This window comes from Alexandromys fortis, unplaced genomic scaffold (assembly GCF_014885135.2).
Source record: "Alexandromys fortis isolate MF-2015 unplaced genomic scaffold, M_Fortis_MF-2015_v1.1 scaffold_25, whole genome shotgun sequence".
Classification (NCBI taxonomy): Eukaryota; Metazoa; Chordata; class Mammalia; order Rodentia; family Cricetidae; genus Alexandromys; species Alexandromys fortis.
The window spans coordinates 14,544,017-14,569,112 of NW_026067904.1; the positions used below are offsets into that span (position 1 = coordinate 14,544,017).

At 44.5% G+C, this 25,096-nt stretch overlaps 1 protein-coding gene across 1 annotated transcript in view; it reads right to left on the bottom strand.

Moving 5' to 3' along the window:
- Positions 1-25,096, bottom strand: part of Dsg2 (desmoglein 2) — a 46,388-nt gene that overhangs the window by 15,882 nt on the left and 5,410 nt on the right. The window contains exons 2-9 of the mRNA XM_050134979.1: positions 14,391-14,426; positions 12,414-12,548; positions 8,322-8,483; positions 8,048-8,192; positions 6,742-6,908; positions 4,214-4,351; positions 3,931-4,116; positions 785-1,050 (exon numbers count right to left, since the gene is read on the bottom strand). Coding sequence (XP_049990936.1) covers positions 785-1,050; positions 3,931-4,116; positions 4,214-4,351; positions 6,742-6,908; positions 8,048-8,192; positions 8,322-8,483; positions 12,414-12,548; positions 14,391-14,426 — 1,235 coding nt within the window. The remainder of the gene's footprint in view (positions 1-784; positions 1,051-3,930; positions 4,117-4,213; positions 4,352-6,741; positions 6,909-8,047; positions 8,193-8,321; positions 8,484-12,413; positions 12,549-14,390; positions 14,427-25,096) is intronic.

Here is a 25,096-nt window from a genome sequence, read left to right on the forward strand (position 1 = left end):
GGCTTCCTCTTCTGATGTCTGTGGGCTCATGCAGACATGTGGTACAGATATTCATTCATGTGCACACACAGAAAAGCTCACCTCTCCTTGAAATAAATAAAGTGGCTTAAATAAAGATTAATTCTTGGAATTTAATTGTACATAAAATGACTACTCCCATACTGATATGTGTGAAATTACAACCCCCATCCCCGAAAGCTCAGGACTGAACCCAGGGCCTTGCATTTGCCAAGTAAGCAATCGACTTCTGAGCTAAATCCCCAAGCCCAGGAACGTGTGAAACTATTAAAACAACGTGTGTGAAGTGGAATTTGTGACAAGATTCTCTCTTCATTCACCTATTTGAGACAGGGTGTCACTGTACAGCTCAGGTTGGCCAGGATCTCAGAACACCCCTGCCTCAGCCTTCACAGTCCTGGTTATAATAGTGCGCTGGCATCGTTCACATGTGATCTGCTACTTCCTCACCCCCTAGTGTGCTGGAAATAGAGAATTTTACAGTTATTTTCTGAGATGTTTTCACCCTTCTCTAGTAGGCGTCTTGGAGGTGACCAGCCCAGCCCTGCTTCACACAGAGGCTGACGGAAAGAAGGAAACTCCACCTTCCTTCAACGGCAGGCTCAGTTTGGGAAGAACTGATTATAGGGCCTTCGGCAAACTGTTATTCTGGGGTGTGAAGGAATGAGCTGCCATGATTTTCTAATGAGTTTTGAAAACTGACATTTAAAAACCCTGGCATGTGAGGTAATTAAAACCTGGAAACACACTCATAGCCATATCTTACTTTACTTTGGCTGCTTGTCCAGTGTCTTCATCAAAAACTTGAAATTTTCCAATCGACCGGCTGAGGCTGGATCTATCCATCGCCTCACTGGCTCGGACGGAGACCACGTTGCTCTTGAAATGGATGCCTTCCACCACGTTCTTGACCTTGACCGTGATGGGGATGGGCGTGGGCTTGAACTTGTTCCTAACAGACTTGTGGAAAGCTGCTTTATTAGTGACAACGATGCTGAAGTTGAGATCCTTCATTGTCTCGTAGTCCACTTCCTAGAGAGACAAAGCCAACATTACTGCAGAGGAAGCGGAGCCCATGAGCACACGCAGAGAGACATGATTTAAACAACAAGGCGAAAGCTGGGGACACAGCTGCACGGGCAGTCCACTGTCACACCGACAGCCGCCAGCTGCAAATCCTGTTAGCTTGGAAATCCATAAACATGAAAGGTTTAAGAGGTTTCATTATGATTTTTTTTATTATTCTTTGAGAATTTTACTCAGTGAATTTTGATCAGCTTCACGTCCATCTCACAACCTTCCAGCTCTGCCTCCACTCTTCTTCTCACTGAACTCTGTGTTCTCTCTCTCTCTCTCTCTCTCTCTCTCTCTCTCTCTCTCTCTCTCCTTCTCTCTCTCTCAACCCATGGAAGTTCAGTTAGTGCTGTTCAGTTACTCTTGGGTGAGAGGACTGCCCTAGACTGTGTCAATATATCAGGTGCCACGCCATTAAAACTGACTCTTCCTCTTAGCAGCCTTCAAAAGCCAATAGCTCCCCAGCAAGGGCTGGGACTTGGTACCCAACTTTCCCCTCCATGCTGGGAGTTTGTCTGGCTTGAACATGTTTTATATGATGTCACAGTCTCTGTGAGTTCACATGTGACAAGAAACACTATTTTTGAAGTCATCTACTACCTCTGGCCCTTACAATTATTCGTACTTTTGGAACAAAAAATATAGCTCTTTCTTGGGCCTATAACTCACTCTGCAAGCCAAGCTGGCCTTGGATGTTTCTCCATCTTTCTGCTCCCCGCAGTAGGTGCTGCCTTAGGTGGCCTGATCCACCATGTCTAACAAAGCAAGTACTTTCGATTGATTTTTATAAAGGTCATAACTGTTTTCAGAAGCATATATTTCTACTTTTTTTTTTACAAGTAAAAGAAATTTTTTTTTGCAATAGGGAAATTCATGGGCATTTAATAAAAATTAATATTCAGTAACACGCGTTCCCTGCGCTTGTTTTGATGAATGGGTGTGGAGTACACGGTGGCTGTGCTGGACAGTTATCTCAACACAAGCTAGAGTCATCTGAGAGGATGGGGTCTCAATTACGAAAGCGCCTCAATAAGATCGGGCTGTAGGCAAGCCTGCAGGGCCTTTTTAAAATTGGTGATTAATGGGGGTGGGTCACCCCTGGGCTGCTGGGGTCTTAGGTTCTATAAGAAAGCAGGCTGAGCAAGCCATGATGAGCAAACCAGTAAGCAACACTCCTCCATGGCCTCTACACCAGCTCCTGCCTCCAGTCTCTCCAGCTTACTTTTGGTAGTGGGTTTCATCACAACTCTAAGACAATGGCACAGCAAGCTCTCTTCCTAAGGTAGGGTTTTTTCTTTTCTTTTCTTTTCCTTTTGTTTTCTGTTCTTTTCCTTTCCTTTCCCTCTCCCTCCCTCCTCTTTTTTTTTTGTGACAGGGTTTCTCTGTGCAGTTCTGGCTGTTGGGAACTTGCTCTGTAGACCAGGCTGGCCTCGAACTCAGAGATCTGCCTGCTTCTGCCTCCCAAGTCCTGGAATTAAAGGTGTGCACCACCACTGCTTGGATGTTAAGACAGAGTTACAGTGCACCTTAAGATGCTAAAGAATCTGATCTTTCCTGGTTTAAAGAGAAAGCCCAGGGAAATACATTTAAACAAGAGCCTGCTCCCTACCTTTGAAGTGCAATGAGCATCTTTCCTCTGGGCTGCTGAGTCCAAGGCAGATCAGCCTTCCTTCAGCAAGCTCTTGGTAAACTCTGCTATTTACAGCACCCACTATGTAGTTTGTGTGATCACCGTGCACATAGTGTATGCTCCAACTCTCCATTTTAGAAATAAGTATTGGTAAAAATAAATATTTAAAAATAATTAAACTCAGTTAATCTGTGACTAGCTTTTGAGCAATTTAAAATTTTTATATAAAATTGATGTTGTTTTGAGAATTTTTATACAATTTTTTTCCTGTGTTGACTTATATATAGCCTGTCATTAAAAAAAATCACCTACCTGAATTCACTTGGATTCTAGCCTTTCATCACTTTCATCTCTAGCAGTGTTCTGAGTAGGGTAGGTGTGGGCTTGTACTTCAGCGTATTCTGCAGCTTCCCTAATGACTGGATGATCTCGGGCTCCCTTCCCGGTGCATTTGCTGTTTGTTTACATCTGTCCTGGGATTTGCTACGTAGACCAGGCTGGTTTTGAATTCACAGAGATCTGCCTGCCTCTGCCTACTGATTGCTGGGATTAAAGGCGTGCGCCACCACCACCACCACACAGCTGCTCATCATCATCATCATCATCATCATCATCATCATCATCATCACTATTTTTAAGACAGGGTTTTGCTTTGTAGCCCAGGCTGTCCTGGAATTTGTAATGAGGTCTACGTTGGCCTTGAACTTTCAACAGTCTAGGGCAAAATACTGGGATTACAGGTACAAATCACCATATCAAATTTTAATTGATTTGGCACTAAGGATTAAACCGAGGACCTCATGCATGCTAGGTAAGCCGACCACCACTGAGCTGAATTACACATGCTCTCTAAGGCTACTTAATTCAGTTTTTCCTTCATTGACCCAGGAGACATAGGAAAGCAGATTACTGTGTTCCAAAGTGCAGCCCTTACAACACTTGCGGTAAAATCATGATAGACTTTTGTTCAAACGGCAAGTTACGGAGCCCTGGCCAACCAAGCTCATGCTAGATAGTGAGCTGCCTGGAAGTGTGCCATGCGAGGCCATGTGGCTGGGATCTGAGTTCCTGATCTGGTTCTGAACTATATATAGGGTGACTGACTTGGCCCTGTATGGATGTCTCTGATCCTGAGCAAGACTGGTGCCACTTAATGTCCTCGTAAAGCACCAGTGAGAGTAAGGGGTTCAAAATATGTCACAACTCACCTTGACAAGGGTCACAATCCCTTCATTAGTCTGCGTGTCAGTCTCAATGTGGAAATAACCCCCTTCATTTCCTGATGTAAACGTAAAATTTGCTAACCAGTTATCTGAGCCTATTTCATCTGCATCGGTCACTTTGATACGCATGACTTCCACATTGACTTGGTTTTCTTCCACAACCCCTTCATACTACAAAACATAAAGAAACACACAGCTTTTATTAATGCAATAAAGCAATTTTAGTTGGGACTCAAGAAATAGTAAATCTACTATAAAAATAAGTTACCAATTTATTTTCCACCACAGGTATATTGTCGTTGACATCCAAGATCTGAATCTGAACTTGAGCCTGCTGTACCGGTTTATCTGTTATCTGCCCATCGGCATCTCTTGCTTCCACTATCAAGGAATAGCTACTGTGTTCCTGCAGAACAATAAAAAATGAAGAAGACCCATCTGAGGAGGGAATTAGTACTTCTGAAAGCTGCCTTTCTGGTTTTGGTTCACCCTACCCTTAGGAAATGAATCACTGTCTAGTTCATTCACAAGTAATCTCCGTGGTCTGTTGTTGGTTTGGGAATACTATTTATATGTAGTCAGAGCTTTTACAGAAAGGTGGAAAACCTCGGGGAGTTTTTGATAATCCTACTGTGTCACTGGGAACAGTCTGAGGAGACTGGCTTCTTCAGACAAAGGTGGACTGTTCGAGATGTAGCTTGTTCTGCGCTGGAGGAGGCTGTGGGACTGAGGCGGTCGCTTTTGTTCTGCTCCTATACAATTTCATCCAAGTTAAATGCTAAGTCAGTTAGACTTGGCCAGGGGAGGTAAAACTTGGAAGGCTTGGTCCAGACTCCTGTAGAGAGAGGACTCCTAGGAAACATGTCCAACAGATGCCCTGATGGCAAATGTCACTCAAAAGTACTAAACAAACAAACAAAAAACTCCAAACCAAAGCCAAACAAAAAATAGTGTATTCTTTTCTAGAAGTGGAAGCAGGAGGAACAGAAGCTCCTGGCCATCCTCAGTTCGGTGAGAAAACACAAAAACCACACCACAGCACAAAGCAGAACAGTAGAGAAAGTGAACCCCTTTCCTATATGTGGTCTCTGGTCCACGGCTCCATTCATCGAGTCTGGGGCTTAAGGGACTTAATAGCCACTTCAGTGTGGGAGGGTCCTGTGTGGGACAGAGGAGAGTCTCATCTCTGCGGTTAGCTGCTTGCTTGTCTGGACACAGACTTAATCCTTTTGAGCCCCAGTTTCCTTATGCGTAAGATGGGAATAAGAGCTGGATTTGCCGCACACGGTTTCTTTGTGGATTAAACAAGATAAACCTGGAGGCTGCCCGAGGAGTGGCAGCTGTGACGGTCAGCTCCACGTCCACACCTCAGAAACAGTGGCTTCTCCGAGGAGCACCAGAGGAGACCTCCCCACTCGCGATTCAGGCGAAAGCGCATCAGCAGAAGTTAGGAGTCACTGAGACCTTACGTTTCAGAGAGATCTCAACAGGAATGCTGGCCAAGGTCCTTCCCGTTTGAGCAGTTGACTCCCAAACATGACAGTGCATCTGTTCAGATTTACATCTGGTAAAAGTGCTGTGTCCTTGGAACCGCTAACACTTGACTCTGCGATGCTGTTAAAATTTTTATGCATGGGCACTTAAAGGTTATTGATCTCCCCTTTGATTAAATATTAGACTTAGGGATTGGAGAGATGGCTCAGTGGTTGAGCCCTGGAAGCTTTCTCAGAGGACCCAGATCTGTTTCCAGCATCTACAGCGGCTCACAGCTGTCCTATAATTCCCATTTCAGGGGATCTGATGCCCTCTTCTGATCTCCACAGGCCCCAGGCACACATTGGAGCACAGATATACATCAGTGCAAGCAAGATACTCACATACATAAAATTAAAACTCCTTTTGAATTAGAAATGAAAAAGAACAAGGTTCGAGAGAATAATCTTTCTGGGGAACAACTCAAAATTTCCTTTGAGATTCAATGCAAGAATTTTCTCCATTATGAGCTTTTTGGTTTTTTTTTTTTTTTTTTTTTTTTTGTTTTTGTTTTTGTTTTTGAGAGCAAGTCTCACTATCCAGCCCTGGCTGGCTTGGAATTCTCTTATGGAAACTAGGCTGGCCTCAACTCACCGCTAGTCACCTCTTCCTCCTGAACGCTAGGACTAAAGGCCTGCGCTATCAGGCCAAGCACTGTCTGTGAAGCTGATTTCACTATGTCACCCAGGATAAGCCAGAGCTCCCTATGTAGAGCAGGCTAGCCTTGAACTTGAGCAAGGCAGAGCTATGTAGAGCAGGCTAGCCTTGAACTTGAGCAAGGCAGAGCTCCCTATGTAGCCTTGACTTGAGCTTTTTCTGTCTCTGCCTTCTGAGAGCTAGGAGTGCAGATGTGCTCATGGTCTGAGCCAGTGGTGAGATTTTATAGCCTTCGTGCTAAGTTTCCCCAATCTGTTGCTTATTTCACCCATTTCAGCATGAACACGACACACCTCAGTTTGGCCTGGTCACATTCCAGGAGCTCAACAGCCACACAAGGCTACCGACGACCATGCCGGGCAGCGCATTCCCACAACAGCCACACAAGGCTACCGACTACCATGCCGGGCAGCGCATTCCCACAACAGCCACACAAGGCTACCGACTACCATGCCGGGCAGCGCATTCCCACACGATGATTCCTTTCCACGCGTTATTCCACAGGTGAGGAATGCACGACAAGTGAAAATTAGAAAAATAAAAAGAGTGGAAAGACTAAAAAGGAGAGAGTGTAAAAAAAGAGGGTGGTATGTAACTTTAACTTACCTCTCTGTCCAAAGTAAAACTGGTTGTATAAATCTCGCCTGTGTCCTTTTTGAGGTAGAACACGGGAGTGTTGGCAGGCTCCTGAGAGACAATTCTGTAGGCGATTTCGGCATTGCGGGTAGTGGGGTCATCCGCATCCGTGGCGATGACTTTCATCACGAGTGTGTCTGGCGTGAGGGATAAAGGTGTTGAAGTAAGGGTGCTTACAAATCCTCTTGGTCTTTCCTTACAAGGATCTATGGTTCTTATCAGAATGAGACTATACCACTATCGGAAATTTAGCTGGATGGGGACAGAGAGATAGCTCAGGGCTGAAGGCATTTGTTGCCAAGCCTGACAAACTGAGACTGATCCTTGGGGTCACAAGATGGGAGGAGAGAACTGACCCTCACAGGCTGTTCTCTCACGCCAAGCATTTGTCACATGAACACACACAGAATACTAGGAAAGTTTTGAAAAATTGCTATTATGAGGGCCACACATTTTAATCTTATAGCCAAGACTACTTCTTATTATCCAAGATCCTGGATGCTTATTCAGATGTAAGCAAATTAGGATTAGTACAACTTCTTTTTATTACGACCAAAGAGAGTGCTCTCCTTCGGGTCTTAGGGAGAACATTGCATTGAACAATACCAGCAGCAGGTCTAATAGTGAAATAATACAAGTCAGAGGTCAACGACACCCCACGTAGCCCCAAGCCAGGAGGCTGCTTGTTTTTGCTCACAAAGCTTGACTAGAACACAACCCTGCTCATTTTACAGTGTCTATAGCTGACTTCCCCTACAGGGGCGGGTCTGAACAGTTGCTGTGAAGACCTTACCTGCTGCATCAATCTAATCTGTCATCTTTTTCAGAAAGGTCATGATTCTTAAGGTTCTTTAAATTTAAAATAACAAGAGGTCCAAACCTGGAGTTAGGGGTTTATTATCATCCTTCCTGTAATACTCAACTTTTACTAAAAGATAGGATTTTGTGTTTTTATATATGGGGGATATTTAACCTTGGTTTTACATTTCAACAACAACAAAAACCAAACAAACAAACAAAAAGAAAAGAAACATATCTGGGTTTCAGGTCTGGAGAAATGGCTTAGTGGTTAAGAGCACTGGCTTCTCTTGCAGAGAACTCAGGTTTGGTTCTTAGCACCCACATCAGGTGGTTTACCACTGCCTGTAACTCCAGTTCCAGAGGAACTGGCACCCTCTTCTGGCCTCCAGAGTCACCTGCCCACAGGTGATGCACATATAGTCAAGCCCTCACACGCAAACACACAGAATTAAAGGAAAAGGAGCAATGTTCTTACGGGCAGCACTCAATTCTTCAATAGACCCAACAAAGACATCCTGCTGGAACACTGGCTCATTGTCATTGATGTCGAGAACTTTGATGCGTAGCTCTAAGGGCTTCTCCAGGTTGTTCCCTCTGGAGTCCAGGGCGTAGCCTGTCAGCTGAATCGTGAGAGGAACAACAACAGATTTAAGCTAAACTTAATCTATTGCTATGGTATAAACATAAAAAATCATAAACACATTAAAAAAAGAAGATCTATAAATAAGAGTAAAATCGTTCCCTCTTACCAGAAAATACGGTGTTTCTTCCCGGTCAAGAATGCTGGTAACATTTAGGTTTCCTGTGTTTTTATCGAAGACAAATATACCAAAAGGTGGCTCTGTAATTCCCTTCCCAGTGTATTTGTAGGTGATTTTTATTCCTTTTTCTTCTGCAAGGTCAGAATGTATCTAATGCAAAAAGAACAGGGAATGTCTCAAGTTAAAACCTTTATAAGACATTTTAATGACAATGTCCTGTTGAAGATGCCACGGTATGGACAGGAGGCAGGTGGCCCAAGACATGTAGTGGTACCATGGAGCCATGGTCTAATCCCCTCTCAGCACACACGAGTGTGTGACACTGGCTAGTGGCCTCCCTGGGTTTCAGTTTCCTATCTGTGAAATGGAAACCGGGATAAAGCTCACGGTTTACGACTGTTGTGGAATTAAGATATAGTTGGAGCACATCTTGGAGGGCAGCAGGTTTTTTTCATCTTTCTTTGATGTACTATGATAGAAACCAGTGACTTACGCATGTCTAGCAGAGAGCTCTTACTGAGCTACACTTACCGGAAGTAGGTTTTATGAGATAGGATTTCATATAGCCCAGGCTGGCCTCCAGCTTGCTGTGTAGCTGTGTAGATGACCGTGAACTCCTGATCCTCCTGCATTTATCTCCCCAGAGATGGGGTTATAGGCACGTGCCACTAAGCCTGACTCAGGGGGAGTATATTTTAAATTTGGTACAGACAGGTAAAACACTGCAGAATGAAAATCACTTCCATAAATCCACCCATTTGCCTGGAAGGTATGAAGAGAGCATCTTCCCAGAAGGAGTAAATACAGCTAAGTACTTCCTCTGTTTGGAATAAACACGTTGGCAGATCAATACTGTTTCTAGTCTGCTGGTGCCCTCCAGCTGGCCTCTTTGTTCTCCACGAGCGGTCTTATTCCTGCCTATGTTTCCTTAGTTGTGCTTCCCTGTGCTCCTCCCCCAGGCTTCTCCGTGTCTGTAGTGTGTCGTCACACATCACTGAAGACATAGATCCCCACCGGCCCAACCAGCTCTCTGGACTGAAACCTTAGGATTAATGACACATTCTTCCTACGGTTTCCCAAATACCCTGGGTTGGGGCTGTGGGGAGAATTGCTTTTAGGTGGGGAGTTTGGAAAGTATGGAGAATTTCCTGAGATATTTTGCCTTCCGTGTACAGTGTTTTAAAAGATGAATTTTATTTTTAATTACGCATACGGATGTAGCGAGATGGGGGTGGGGGAGTTTGTGGATGTGAATGCAGAGGCCTGCAGAGGTCAGAGGGCAGCAGCACATCTCCTGGTGCTGTAGTTACGGTGGCCGGGTGGTTGTGAGCCACAGGAGATGCTGGGAACTGAACTCAAGCCCTCGGCCAGAGCAGCGAGTGATCTTCCTACTGAGCCATCTCTCCAGCTCCTTGCTTTTTGTGAAAATTTTACTTAAAACAACTGGGTAATTAAAATAAATAAAGACAGAAAACAATTGTTAGACTCATAAGAGTCAGTTTTACAAAAACCTATTTATAGACAGTATGAAGGTCTCAGATACAAAAAACAGCAACAAAACCAAAAGCAAGCAAAGTCCCACCCTCAGCTGCTTGCTGTACACATGAGGCTTTGTGAAGCCACAGAGGAAGTCTCTACTTGAGAAGGTTTTTATAAAACAATTCGGTGGGGCTGGAGAGATGGCTCAGTGGTAGAGAACACTGGCTTTTGCTTTTCTCGTAGAGGACCCAGGTTGGGGTCCCAGCACCCACATGGTGGCTCACAACTGTCTGTAACTCCAGTTTCAGGGGATCCAACACCCTCTCCTAGCTTCTGTGGGCACGGCACCCACACATTCATGTGGGAAAACACACATAAAATAAAAATCAAAAACAATGGTCATGTTTAAAAAACAAATAAAAGTAAATACAACATGGTACTGGAAAAAGGAAACTGTTGTCTTTGGTTCTATAACTGTATTTCTCTTATAGAAACCCTTTACAGATAAGATCGGAAAGTTGAAGATCAAACTCGGATGCAGGCGAGCATGCATTTATGTTGCTGCTATTGAGCACCCACTTTGTAAGCAGGGCACAGACTATGTCCTTGGGAGCTTCGGTGCTAATGAGGGGGGTAGGTAACTAACAAGCAGAGCCTGGCCAATGTCTAGCACAAATATGCTGAGAGCCAAACTCATACAGGTAAGAGCACAGGCAGAAAAGAGAGGGAGGTGGAGAGGAGGCGACACTTGATCAGGGATATGATGATGTTATGTATTAAAAATCCCCTGGGGAACCGACTCCGGGAAGGCAGAACAGCAAGGACCCAGGGTAGAGGCTGGAGCAAACAGTGGCCAGTTCAGTACATGAGTCCAACAGACTGGGTAGGGGGCATTTTCCTCTCTGCCCTTCCCTTAGCTGATTTCAGGCCCTCAGTAATGGGTGGGCATGCTTTGGTTTGTCTTCAGAAGTTTGCTCTTGCTAATTCCAGAGAACAGATGTTATGTGGGTGAAGATTTGGCAAGAGCGAAATCAGGAAGACCAGGTGTGAGGTGGAGGGGACAGGGACCCTGGCAGTGGGGCTGAGGAGAAGGTGGAGGGGACAGGGACCCTGGCAATGGGGCTGAGAAATGGATGGTTTGTGCTGTGTTTTGAGGGTAAAATTGACAGTAATGGCTAGATTTTTAACTTGAGACCTAGGTAGGGGCCTCTAACTTTCCATCGTGAGTAGGAGTGGGGTCTATGAGTGCCACCCTTCCTGAGGAGGCAGGACTGTTCACGGTTGCTGGAGGAGATGTGTCATTTCTAATGGTATAGTCACTCTGGACAATGTAGGAAGACAGAGAAAGAAGGGGAGCAGAGGGCAGCAGGCTGTGAAGTGACAGACTGCGGGTATGTGGAAAACTATGAAAGCATAAAGGAGGTTCAGCAAGATGGCTTGCTGGGTAAAGGTGCTTGCTGTCAAGCCTGATGACTTGCCTTCAGTGCCCGGAACACACATGGCAGAGGGAGAGAACAGATTCTTAGAAGTTGTCCTCGGACCTTACATGATGGTGGAGCTTCCCCACTAATCCAATGTGAAAATAATAAATAAATACAGTTAAAAGAAAACAAAACGAAAACCAAGGCAGAATTACAGTGTTATTCACAGAGATGGGAAGAATATAAGAACAGCTTAAGGAGCCTCAGGAGGGGTTGTGTATCCAGGTTTGTACGGCTAACTCAACTTTGGTATTTAGTACACCACACTAGAACTGCCATAAACTTTGTTTGAAAACTTTTGAGTGAGAGTGGTCAATCACGGATTGCAGAAGACAGGCAGACACGGCTGTCCCAAGCCAAGAAGGACACATGTCAGTCACTCTTCCTCTCAGACCTCAGTTCCTGCAGCTGCTGCTTGTAATGATATTATCCTTCTATGAATATTGTGAGGTTGTGTATTAGACTAAGGGTGACCCAATGCCAGATTCCACAAGTTGTGGCTGAATCAAATCCTAAAATCATGTATTTAAGTGTTATTGATACTGCACTGTCTGCATTTTCTGTTAAAAGGCAAGTTCTGGGGGCATTTTAAAACACATCTGGTAAGTACAGTACCTAATTTCCTTAAGTCGGAGAGTGGACAGAGTGATTTCCATTCACCACAGTCTTATTAACCACACACACACTCACATGCACATATATACACTAATACACACACACTCACACACACACTCACATGCACATATATACACTGATACACTCACACGCACACTTGCACGTCCAGACACTTACACGCACATATACTCGCACATGCAGACACACACACTCTTGCACATGCAGACACACACGTACACACTTGCACATGCAGACACTCACACACACTCACACTTGCACATGCAGACACTCGCACATGTAGATACTTACACACCCACTCACATGCACACACACTTGCACATGCAGGCACTCACACACACACTTGCACATGTAGACACTCACACACACTCATTCTTCCACATGTAGACACACACACCTGCACATGCACAGATACACACACTTGCACATGCACAGACACTCACACATGCACACACCTCCCACACCCATATTCGTCTGTGGCTGGTACCTTGGCAATTGGGTTCTTTCTGGAAAGGTCCTCTCCCTCCCGGAGAGCCACAGGAGCTGTGATCCACGCCCGCTTCTGCCGCACCAAGTGACTGTGCTTAGGGACCAGTTTGTCTTCTTTACTGGTGCTGAAAACCTGTTAACAAGGTTACCCTTCAATTATTACATCCCCAAAGCTGTAGTGAGACATTCTGCCTTAAAATTAAATATAGTGCACATTTTAAAGTTTTAGTTAAAATAAACCTATTTGATTAAAAAACAAAATAGTGCAAAACTTGAGATATGTTTTGCATTTTTCAACAAGTTGCACTTACGTAGAGGAAATGTATACATTCTAACAAACTCTACAGGCGCATGAGAGAGGACTTCCAAGGTGTTAAAGTGTCAGGGTTCGCTTTCCATAGTAAGAAGACGTTCCCAATGCAATGTTCACAGAAGCCAACAACTAAGCTAGTCCCTAACAGATTAGAAAGAATACTATGTCAAGGGCTTTCTTTCCGACTGACAACTAAGTTTAACTTTCTGTGATGACTTTTGGGTTGAAAACACATGACTCTGTGTTTTAGGACTTTCTCCTCAGACATGGGCTGATACAAATTTGACCCCAGCAGGCACGGTTGTGCATGTGTAATCCTAGCATCTTAGAAGTACAGGCAGGATTCTAAGTTTGAGCCTAGCCTAGGCTATGGGCCTAGTCTAGCTCTACCAATTAGTAAATAATTAAGTTTGCCCTCTTCTTATTTTTAAAACTTGACATAGGAAAATTATTTAGAGTATTTTCAATTGGGTTTTATAGGGAGATTGCATATATATATTTTAAACATTTATTTAGGTGTGTGTGTGTGTGTGTGTGTGTGTGTGTGTGTGTGTGTGCCGGGGGTGTGCATGTGTGCCACATGGAGGTCTGGGGACCACTTGAGTAGTCATTCCTCTCCTTCCTCCATGTTCTTGAGGACCAAACTCAGGTCCTAAGGCTTGACCGCAGATGACTTTACCTGTTGGGCCATCTTGTTGGCCTGTAAATATTTTTTATCCAAGGAAAATTTCATTGCAGTTGACTTAGTGTCTTAAGATCAGAGCAATTCCGCACCAGGTTCTTCTCACCTTCCACCCACTTTGGTACTCTAAATAACCATGTGTTTTATTACGCAATATTTACACTGCCACTCATTTTCCTTTGTTTCTATTTGAAACTTTTTCTTAGTAAAATGTGAATTACAGCTTGAAATATTTTTCAATAAAAACCTTCATGCAATATATTTTGATCATGTTTTCCTCTCCTTTCTCTCCTCCCAGGTCCTCCCAACCCAACTTCATGCTCTCTCTCTAAGAGTAGGTGAGGACATTAAAGTTTACAATGTAAAACTGTAGAAATCCTATTCTTTAATCATTCCATGTTAATGTCTCAAGGAAAACCTGCCATGATCTCCCTGGACACACAGTTCACAGCCATGGGTAAAGGACTTTCATCTCACTCTGTAGACCAGGTTGGCCTCCAGTTGATGGAAGACCCATCTTCCTCTGCCTCATGAGTACTAGGACCATAAACGTGTGCTCCTCTATGCCTGGCAAGGTCTTTTTTTTTTTTTTTTTTTAAATAAAATGCCAGGCTGAATATTCTTTTTTTTAAATATTTATTTATTTAATATGTATACAATATTCTGTCTGTGTGTATGCCTGCAGTCCAGAAGAGGGCACCAGACCCCATTACAGATGGCTGTGAGCCACCATGTGGTTGCTGGGAATTGAACTCAGGACCTTTGGAAGAGCAGGCAATGCTCTTAACCTCTGAGCCATCTCTCCAGCCCCCCCCCCCCCGAATATTCTTTGATGTGGTTTCCTCTGTGTTTGTTTGAGTGAGATGGTCCAGGTCAAAGGAGTGTAAATCTCCAATCTAGTAAGGCATAGTCAACTTGTTCACCAGAAAAACCAAGGCACTGGGTCCCCAAAATGGAATTAATCTCCCTTAGTTCCTCACCTCGAAGTGGAGTCCATTTCCAAAATCCAAGCAGACCTGTAAAATAAAATTACAGACATGAAAAATACGAGTAACTGTCATTATCATCATTTGGGAAAAGAAACAAATTATAATGTTCTCTCCTACAAAAAAATCAGACTCAGAAGGCAGAATCTACTTTTTCCTTGGTCCGCAGAGTCTCCTTCAGAGAAGACACACACACACACGTCTATATAGTATATATACCATATAGACATATATTATACATATACATATAAATACATATGTATTTATATGTGCACGTATATGCATATATGGGAAAGTATACATGTGCCACTGAGATCAGAGAATAATATAAGAGGCTCCGTCTTCCCACCATGTAGATTCTGGGGGTTGATTTCAGGTCCTCAGGCTTGGCAGCAAGTGCCTTTACCTGTTGAGCCATCTTGCTGGCCCTGAGAACAACTAGCTTCCCTCTCCTCTCCTCTCCTCTCCTCTCCTCTCCTCTCCTCTCCTCTCCTCTCCTCTCCTCTCCTCTCCCCTCCCCTCCCCCCCCCCCCCCCCCCCCCCCCCCCCCCCCCCCCCCCCCCCCCCCCCCCCTCTCTCTCTCTCTCTCTCTCTCTCTCTCTCTCTCTCTCTCTCTCTCTCTCTCTCTCTCTCTCTCTCTCTCTCTCTCTCTCTCTCTCTCTCTCTCTCTCTCTCTCCCTCCCTCCCTCCCTCCCTCTCTCTCTCTCTCTTTCTTTCTTTCTTTGAACAAAATAGGTCCGGGAATGTGACTCAAGGGTAAAGGCGTGCGCTGTGCCAGCCTGACTGCCCAGCTCTGCAGTGGCACATATCTGTAACGCCAGCTACAACTCCTACAGAGGCAGGAGGATCATCCAGAAGCTGGGTGCTGGTCTGTCACGGTAGAAACAGTAAGAGAAACCGCCTCAGTGAGGGGAGAATCAACTCTCAAAAGTTGTCTTCTTATACTCACATGCATAAATAAATAAACAAAAATTAAAAACAAAAACATTTATTTCATGAAGCCTTAGACCATCTCGACTATTTTCTCCTCACCCCGCGCTTTTATCTCATGCTTTCTGGGGCATGCTTACTTTTCTTCAGGACTGTGGGTCAGCGATGAGTCTCCCAGGGATCCCCAACATCCCCATGGCTGCACACGCATGTACACCCCTCCCTGCCCTGCAATCTGACCTCTAGATCATCTTCAGCCCCCCTTACTCGGTCCTTTGCAGGCACCATTACAATCTGGATGTCACCACAACACAGAACAGGGTATAGTACGGCCAGTCTTTGTCTCAGCCTGCTCCCTTGCTTTCTTCCTACTTCTGATTTTGGCGCAATTTCTTTGCAGCCCATCAGTCTTCTGTTGGCCTCGTTTTCCTCCTGAGCTTCATCCAATGAGCACTGCCTCTCACATTTATACGAAAACAAAAACATTTGGCGTCAGAAATTTAGTTGCTCAGTGGTCACAACAGCCCCAGTAGCTACTGTTAGCACAGTACAGAATGAGGTCATTTTAATCACTGGAGAGCAGCCAGCTGTCCTTACACTGTCACCAATGGCAGCCAGGGAGACTTGTTTCCTTTACCCTCTGCTATTAGTGCCTCACATTCTCTCCAACTCTGGTAAGCCATCACTGCTCTAGCTTCTCTCTGCTCTGGCCATACTGCTAGATGAGCTTATGGTGTATAGACCTTTAATGGCCCATCCTTTGTTTCTCCGTGGAAGTGGGGACTCTTTCTATGAGACCTCACTTTCATTTGCTCGGAGTGGCTCAGCTGCTGGACACCTGCTGCTAGGAAGTCCCTCTATTAGCACTGCTCCCATCTGCAAAAGCGCTCCAGTTAGACTGCAAATTACAGCCGCCGCTGTGCTCTCGTCCCCGCTTGCTGTATCCCCACCACTGGCATCTCAAACTTCAAAACCAGGGAGTCATACTGACTTCCGGATGGACACATTGTTCAGTGAGGCTACGTGCAGTCTGAGAGCACACTTTCAGTCACCCCCTCCTTGTCCCCAGGCTGAGAGACGACCCGAGGACTTGCCATATTTAGCCACCAACTGTGTACTTTCCTTTCAGCTCTTGCTCACAATCGCCATCTCAGGAATCGTGGCCATTTGGCTAAGCGTCCACCATTTTGAGGCTAATTAAATGTGTTCGTTCTGTCTGCACTGGCTAACCAACCTACCTGGGACTTTCTTATCCCAGAAGACCCACCTTTGCTTCGCTAACACTGAATTCTTCGGCTTGAACCCTTCTACGTCTGAACTAGGAACAGCTTGCCTCCATTGCCTTCACTTCTCCACTGTGTGTATGAAGTAACTGTAATGTGTCTTCAGCTTGGATTTCTGCAGCCATGCTTGCCTTTCCCCATGTGTCTTAGGAAACACAGATCCACGGAGCCCACGAAAAGTGGGAATCAAGGCTTTCTCTGAAAATGTGTGCTCTCAGACAGCCTTCATACTCATGTGGTTTCCTGTGGAGCCTGCGCTTTGTGTTGACACTTAAACCTCTCTTTCCTGGCCTCATCTAAAAGGCTCTAAGGCGAGCGTCCGGGCAGAGAGGCGCTATGGTGGTTTGAATGAGATGTCTGCCAAAGTCTCCAGCATTTGAACAAAGGGTCCCTTGGCTGGTGGCTGGTGGTCAGGATTAGGAGGTGTGGCCTTGGTGGAAGTGTATTGCTGTAGGGCAGGGTTTGGGGTTTCAAAAGACACATGCCATTTTGAGTTAGCTCTCTGAGGTTTGAGATAAAAGCTATGAGTTGTTGCTCTAGTCACCTGCCTCCTGCCTCCACTCTGCCATCTAGCCCCAAGGGAATTTCCTTCCGTAAGATGCCTTGGTCATGATGTCTTTGCATACAGAAAGTTAACTAATACAGCAGCCTTAGTCAAATACCCACCTTTTATGTTATAGCCAGATATAAATTACTTTATCTAGTGAGCAGTGGCTAGAAATGTCTAACTGAGATGTGCTCCCCAAACTTTTATATTTTCAATGACATGGTGGCTGTGTTGAGATATGTTATGACTTCGTATGCCATTAAAAATAGAAAACTTTCTTTCTTTCTTTCTTTCTTTCTTTCTTTCTTTCTTTCTTTCTTTCTAATTTTAGTGTGTGTGTGGGGGCATGTATGCACGCCCATGTGTGTTGGGGGGGGGGTGCCTGGAGGCCAGAAGAAAATGTCAGAGTCCCTTGGAGTTGGAGTTACCGGTGGTGCTGGAAACGGAACTCAGGTTCTCTGCAGGAGCAGCAAGGACTCTTAACCTGTTGAGTCATGTCTTCAGTTTCCCATCTCATTCTTGTCTAAAATCTTACTGGCCCTAGCAAAAAAGTACACTCATGTGTTACTTTAGTTAGTATTATTGTTACCAAATAGCATATATTTTCCTCGATAAAAGGAAGTGATTTATTACTGTCTACTAAAAAGTAAACCGATCATGTGAGAATTTTCAGTGATTTATTGAGACCAGTTTCCTAGGTGTTTGCTTAGAAACACAGATCAGATGGTAACAAAGACATTCCTCAAGTATGGGAACAGGCATCTCATGGGAGAGCAGTCATGACTCATTTCTTTTCTCCTAGAAAACTTGATGACAGATAAATGTCACGTGCAACGCCTGGATGAGAAAAGTAAGCTTCTGTGTACTTAGCTCACACAATGTTTTTAGATGAACCAGAAAAATCCTTCAAAAGCACCCTCACGCCACAAAACCTTAAATGTGTGTACTGTTAGATCCGGTGCCTCACGTAAAACTTGGCCTTCCTGATAACAGGCAATAACTGAAACCAACCAGTTAAAACAAAACTTTAGTAGTAAGAAGGCCAAATAGCACTGTAAAATGTGCAGCAGCTTTAGAAAGGGCTTCCTGCTCTGAGGCTTCTCTGACAAACGCCAGCAGTGCATTCTGGAGGACTGGGTGTCGCTGGCTGACAGCTCTGTCTGGCTGACAAGCCCTGTGAAATCTTCCTTGAACTTCCTTCTGTGGACCTGTGGTTCCACGGTGGGGTGACCCTCAAGCTTCAACATCTCAAACTAGTATCTTCTACTGAATATAGAGGTGCAGGAAGTAATTTCAAATTCTGTCTCAACTTGAAGGCACAGCGGTGATATTTCCATGCTAGCAGGGCTGTCTGAGAGGGCGAACAGTGCTCAGGGTTGGCTTAGCAGGGCTGGTTGTTCTTTAAATTCAGACCCTCTCTGCGTTGGTTAATGTTGTCAACTTGACAAGATCTATCACCACTTCAGAGACAAATCTCTGGGGACGTCTATGAGTTTCTGGTGATCAGGGATAATCTACCCTCATTTGAATGGCAGCATTTCATATGGTGGGGTCCCAGACTGAATAACAGGAGAATGGAAGTGAGAGCCAGTGTTCATCTCTCTGCCTGCAAATGCAATGAGGCCACCAGCGGCTTCAGGCTCCCGCCCAACAGGACTTCCCCCACTGTGATGGGCTGTAACTCTCAACCGGTGAGTCAGAGGAAACCCGAAGTTACAGTGTGTGTGTGTGTGTGTGTGTGTGTGTGTGTGTGTGTGTGTGTCAGCAACGACAAGAGAAACTCCTATTAACTTTCAAGACCATTCTAGAACACTTTCACCCACCTGTCTAACCATGAAGAATATTCCAAAATTCTTTGTTTCCCCCTTGAGCTATATAGAAGGCATTAAACTAAGGATGCTTGGTTCTGCTCAAGTCCATTCATAAAATGAGTTCAACTTTGGATGAAACAAGTAAAGAAGATGAGATAAACCGAGGGTACCGAAGGCCACTTGTTTATTACTTCATGTCTGTATCAGCAGAGCTGGAGATCTGGCCCTGGGTAGCTTCGAAGGTTTTGACAGGGCTTCTGCAGCCATAGGACCTTACGAGGCTGACAGAGGTCGGGACTTGGTGCTGTCAAGAGTGACATGATTCAGTGGCACTTCTCTGATAAATCTGATGTGGACCAGATTTATTCTGAAATTTAAAAGGCCATCCTTTCTTCTTATTTTTTTTATGAAGTGGGGTTAGTTTTTGTAGTTCTCACCTCAGAGGTAAATGTTACAAACCCCAACTTTGGGGACAGTGGGCAGGAGTAAGTAAAGGCATTTGCTGCACGAGCCTACTGATTGGACTCAATCCCCGGGATCCATGTGAAGGTGGAAGGAGAGAACCCACTCCATAAAACTGTTCGCTGACTCCTACGTGTGTGCCATTGCTTGTGTCCTCCCCCTAATAATAATCATAATAAATAATTAAAAATCCCATTAAGTAGAATGGCACACTCCTTTCATTCAAGAGCTCTGGAGGCTAAGGCAGGTGGATGGATCTCTGTGTCTGAAACTACAGCTTTGTCTACATAGTGAGTTCCAGGCCAGCCAAGGACATACAGTGAGACCCTGTGTCAGTAAGTCAGTCAGTAAATAAGTGAACTCATAAATGAATAAATAATCCAATTTAAACCTTCAACTTGTGAATGAGCCAGACCATGTCCCTCAGCAGTCGGTGTAAGGGTGCAACTGTGGTATTTCTCAGATGCTAACTTTGAAAACTCTTCAACAGCAGAGGAAAGAGGACTCTGAACTCTATTTTCTAATTTATGAGCTCCGCATTTGGACCCGATGAATACTTGCCAGGTGACTAGCAAAGTGTATGATTGCCATAATCTCCTGTCTGCTCTTCAGACACCAGGCTAATCTCGATGTAATGACTCTGACTTCAGATGAATCACCCACTGAAATTGGCTCCAACAGGAAGGCATCTACTCAGTGCCATTTTACTGACTCAGAATTCTGAAACATGAATTGAACTATACTGTGCTAGCCCATTCTATTCTGTAAGGAATTTTTATATCCATTGAAGTTCTGTGTCATTATGGTCAGTTCCTAGACAAACCGACAGAAACCTCAAAAAAGTCTAAATAAATTTTCATTCATTGTGGATTCCTAAATTCTTCTCTAAAGACACCTCAACGGCTAGCAAAGGTAGGCTTTTCTAATGTTTGATCATTTCTGCTCCCATTTTCACCATACAGAGACGTGAAATGTTTTTCACACTTGGGTGGCATCCTGATTACAATGAAGACTGCGCCGCCCACCCTGGACTTCCTGTTCATAGTCTGGTCTTGGTCCAGGGCATGCATTTCTCTTCACTTTCCAGGTAACGTTGTTGCTTCATGGCCTTGAAGGCCAGTTTTAAAAACCACTGCCTAAAAATCACAGGCTAGCAAGGAGAAAAGATAACAGCCTGAGCCGGGGCAATTTATAAACCAGATAATAAATGCTTTGATGCCGAGAGCTGTGTACGGACATGACTTCTACATGGTGAAATTCAAGACAAGAAGACTTCACCTTATAAGGGCCAGTTATGTGCCGTAGGATTGCTTTAGAACGTGTGTGTGTGTGTGTGTGTGTGTGTGTGTGTGTGTGTGTGTGTGTGTATGATGTGTGCCAGTGCCCGTGGAGGCCAGAAGTTGAGAGTTGTCCCATGTGGAAACCTAACTGATCCCCTTCAGAAAGAGTAAACTCTCTCAACTGCTGAGCTATCTCTCCAGTCCCAAGATCGCTTTCAAAGGTATTTTCTCTCTGGTTTCTATCTCTCCTTCAAGTTTACAAGTTTCACCAATCCTGGACATTTGTCATTAAAAATATTACCATTTTATCACCACATTTCTCTAACAGCCACAAATGCCTTTGTAATCAGGCAAAACAGAAGTTAAAGTGTGCAGTGTTCTCACTTTACTGGACAAATAAAAACTGTGAGCTGTTTCTCTCTGTCTCTCTCTTGTTTTCTGTAGATAGTTATCGCTGAAAATTACCCTAAAAAAATAAAACGAGGGAAACTGGTCTTCCTTATCACTGAGGCTTAAGAATGCAGCCTACTTCCTACCACTAGATGGCACTGGTCTGCCAGGAAGGCCAGCTCAAGGAACCACGGGAAACTGACCCAACAATTGTCCCCAGAAAAGTGGACTGGCATATGGAAGGGCTTGGAGAGCTGCATGAACACATTTGCAGGAGTCTAGCCATGGAATTAGGTACATTTTACTTTACATTTCATCGAGGCTCCGTGCACTGGCGTGTGAGGGTGCTATACACACAGCAAGCTCTCTTGCCCACACTCCTCTTCCCCACTGTAAGCTTCATGATCACAGGAGAGTGTGAGTGCACCCAGAAGACTGTTTTGCACACGCACAATTCGTGAGTGTGAAGTGTGTGGGAGTCAAGTATTTCCTATTCAGTCTATCTAGGCACTCGATATTTATGCCCCCCTCCCGCCAGTTAGCATGCAGAGTAATGGATCTCAGGTGACATTTTATGTGTACATGACTGCACTCTGGTCTACCTTCTTCCTCCACAGTCCCAACCCCTTGTTTGTCCTTCCCCTTCTCTCCAAACAAACAGCCCTCACTTTTGCTTTCATGACATACATCTTATAATCGTTTCCCTTCCCATTTTGTTTAGGCTTCTTCATTCCTACACAGCAGAAAAAAACAATGACATCTTGAAATTTACGGGCAAATGAATGCATCTAGAAAACATCATATCGAGTGAAGTAACCTAGACCCAGAAAAACAATTATCACATGTACTCACTCATAAGTGGTTTTTAGACATAAAACAAAACAAAAAATAGTCTACAATTCACAATCCCAGAGAACCTAGACAACAATGAGGACCCTAAGAGAGACAAACAGGGATCTAATCTACATGGGAAGTGGAAAAAGACAAGATCTCTCATGAAAATTGGGAGCATGGGAACCACAGGAGAGGGCAGAAGGGGAGGCGGAAAAAAATATAGTTCAATAAAAACAATAAAAAAGAAAAACAAAACTTTTGTGCTCCACAAAAATATCATTTAAATGGAGATTCTATATCTGGGAGGAAACATGCCATTTTGTCTGAAGTTGGCCTATTTTGCTTAACACAACGATCTCCAATTTTATTTGCAAATTCTTCAGTGAAATTCAAATTGCTTTGCTAGCTTCTCAAGCACAGGGAGAAACAAGCTTATTTTGAAGGATCATTTCTGTGCCTAAGAAAATTAGTGAGTTTCCAGGCATATGCAACAAGAACACTATCTAATGACTGTCAGAGTTTTTAGTTAGGAGAGAATAAGCAAGTCATTATTCCTCTCAAGACGGAAGGGTCCACAGACCCCACGGAGGCCCGAGACTCCAGACCAGAGAATCCTGACCTCTGTGTCTGAGATTATTTCGGACATAATCATATCAACAGAAAGTTGTAAGTAAGGCACTAAAAGCTGCTGAGGGAGACAGTCTTAACTGTGTGACAACCATCTGCAAACAAGGTTCTGTGGGAGGCAGAAGGTATTTCCTGCTGGCAGGGAGGAGGTGGCAGTGGGCGTGGCTTTGGAGAGGGCACAGAATTGGTCTGTGTAGATAGAAGACAAATCAAAAGACAGAGGTTTGAAGTCATGCAGAAGAACTGCTGCCTCCAGCACCCACCGTAAGATGGTGACAAGGTGAAAATCAGACAAAAGTGGGAAGGACTTTCTCTGACCATGAGGAATGAGTCACCACCAGCTTCGAATGGGGACTTTGCCACTGGGCTTCTGAAGAATTCTCTGCTATTACAGTGTGACAAAAAGGGCAGGTGGCAGTTTGAAGATGAAAGGAATAAGCCAGGAGGAATGGAAGCAGTCCTAGGGTAATAAAAATGAGACAGATGGGTAGGGGTTCATCCTGGGTGCCCTTGGTGTGGGGACAGCACCAGAAGGAGGCACAGGAGGACTAAGGCTTACAGGTGAGTGTCTGGAAGGCTGAGATTTTCAGGATGCATTGCAGCTATGTTAAGCTAAGATGCTGAGGAAACTGATCAGGGAGCCCAGGTCAGTGATACCCAGCCTGGCCACCACTGGCCTCCCAGCCTTCTTACTCCTGTGATCCCAGGGCCTGTACCCTCTCAGCTGCTGCCACCTACTCCATCCCAACTTCTAGTCCCATGTGGTATCTTCCAGGGAGGCACCCACTGACTGTCCTTACAACCTGTTTGTTCAGAAAACTTGGGTTATAGGCAGAACTCACTAAAGACAAAAAGCCACAACAAATCATTCCTTCTTTGGATTGCTTCTGTGGGCATGCTGCTCACAGCACCGTGAAGCTAAGTAATGTCCTCCCAGAACACCCACTTGGCAAGGAACTTTTCCGGCCTCTTCCCTAAGCTTGGAGGCCGAAGACCTACATCCTAGACACCCTTCAGCCTCACAGTCTATGTTAAGGTGACATGTGATGTGGGATTTCCCTCTGTATGTTGTCAGTATGTTTTATTACCATTGGTTAACAAAGAAGCTGCTTCGGCCAGTGGCTTAGCAGAATGAAGGCAGGAGGGAAATCTGAACAGAGAGAAACAGAGAGTAGATGGAGTCAGGGAGATACCTTGTAGCTTCTGAAGGAGAAAGATGCCCAAAACTTTATCTGGTAAGCCACAACCTTGTGGCAATACACAGATTAGTAGAAATGGGTTAATTTAAGATATAAGAGGTAGCTAGGAATACGCCTAAGCTATTGCCCAAACAGTGTTATAATTAATGTAGTTTTTGTGTGATTATTCGGGTCTGAGCAATCGGGAAATGAACAAGCGGACTACTCTAGCTCCTCCAAGGAACAGCCCTTTGGGCTTTTGCTTAGTCCTCTCAACCTAGAATATTCTCCTTCTTTTTGCCAGCTCATATAATTAATATAACTTATGAATATTATAAATCTCAGATAAATTTCTCATATCTTGGCTGGGACAATCAGAGCTGGGCTGGTTGCTCCTTCTGTCCTGTGCTAATCGCTGTTCTTTTCTGTACCTAGAGGGAAGTTCGTCATTTCACTGTACCATTTGCGAGACGGTAGGCATCATGCGGGCAGGGCATGTCTGTCTTTGCTATAGACTTCTTGTGTCTAGCACACTGCCTGGCACTAAGAGGTTATACATAACTGGTTTCTTTTCTTACATGCATTTCTCATCTTACCATGACACCCTGGCACCCCAAATTCCTGCATATTAATTATCAAACCAATTATCAATGGGTTTTGAAGTAAAGAAGCTAAATGTCGTAAGAGGCATACTTCTGAAATGTTAGGATGAATTGAGCTGGGACGACGTCTTTCGTCATAGGCACATAGGCTGAGCTTCGTGGCAGCCCTGGGGAAGAAGCCGCGAGTGGGAGGCTTACACACAGCTGGCTCATTTCTACTTTCAAATTGTGCTTCTAAATTTTGGGGGAACTGGAGAAATGGCTCTGTGGTTAAGAACATTTGCTGCTCTTGCAGAGGACCTGGATTTGGGTCTCAGAGCACAATATAATGCTTCACAATTGTCTGTAATTCTAGACCCAGAGGACCCAACGCCCTCTTCCGGCCTCTGAGCTCTGTATGTATGTAGTGTACTTACATACATGAAGACACAGCACTCACACACAAAATAAATAAAACTCTAAAGACTCTAATTTGATAGAATTTGACCATTTTAAAAGGTATCAACCCAGGGGCCAGCAAGATGGTTCAGCAGTGCAGGTGCTTGGTGCAAGACCAGCGTTCTGAGTTTGATCCTTGGAACACGCATCGTAGAAGTAGAGAATGCTTGTCCTCTTACTTCCACATGTACACTGTGGTATACATGTCCACACACACACACACAAATAAAACCTTTTGAAGAAAAAAACTTAAAAATATTAATCTACATTTGACTTTTTTTTCTTTTCTAAAGACAGGGTCTAGTTATGTAATTCAGG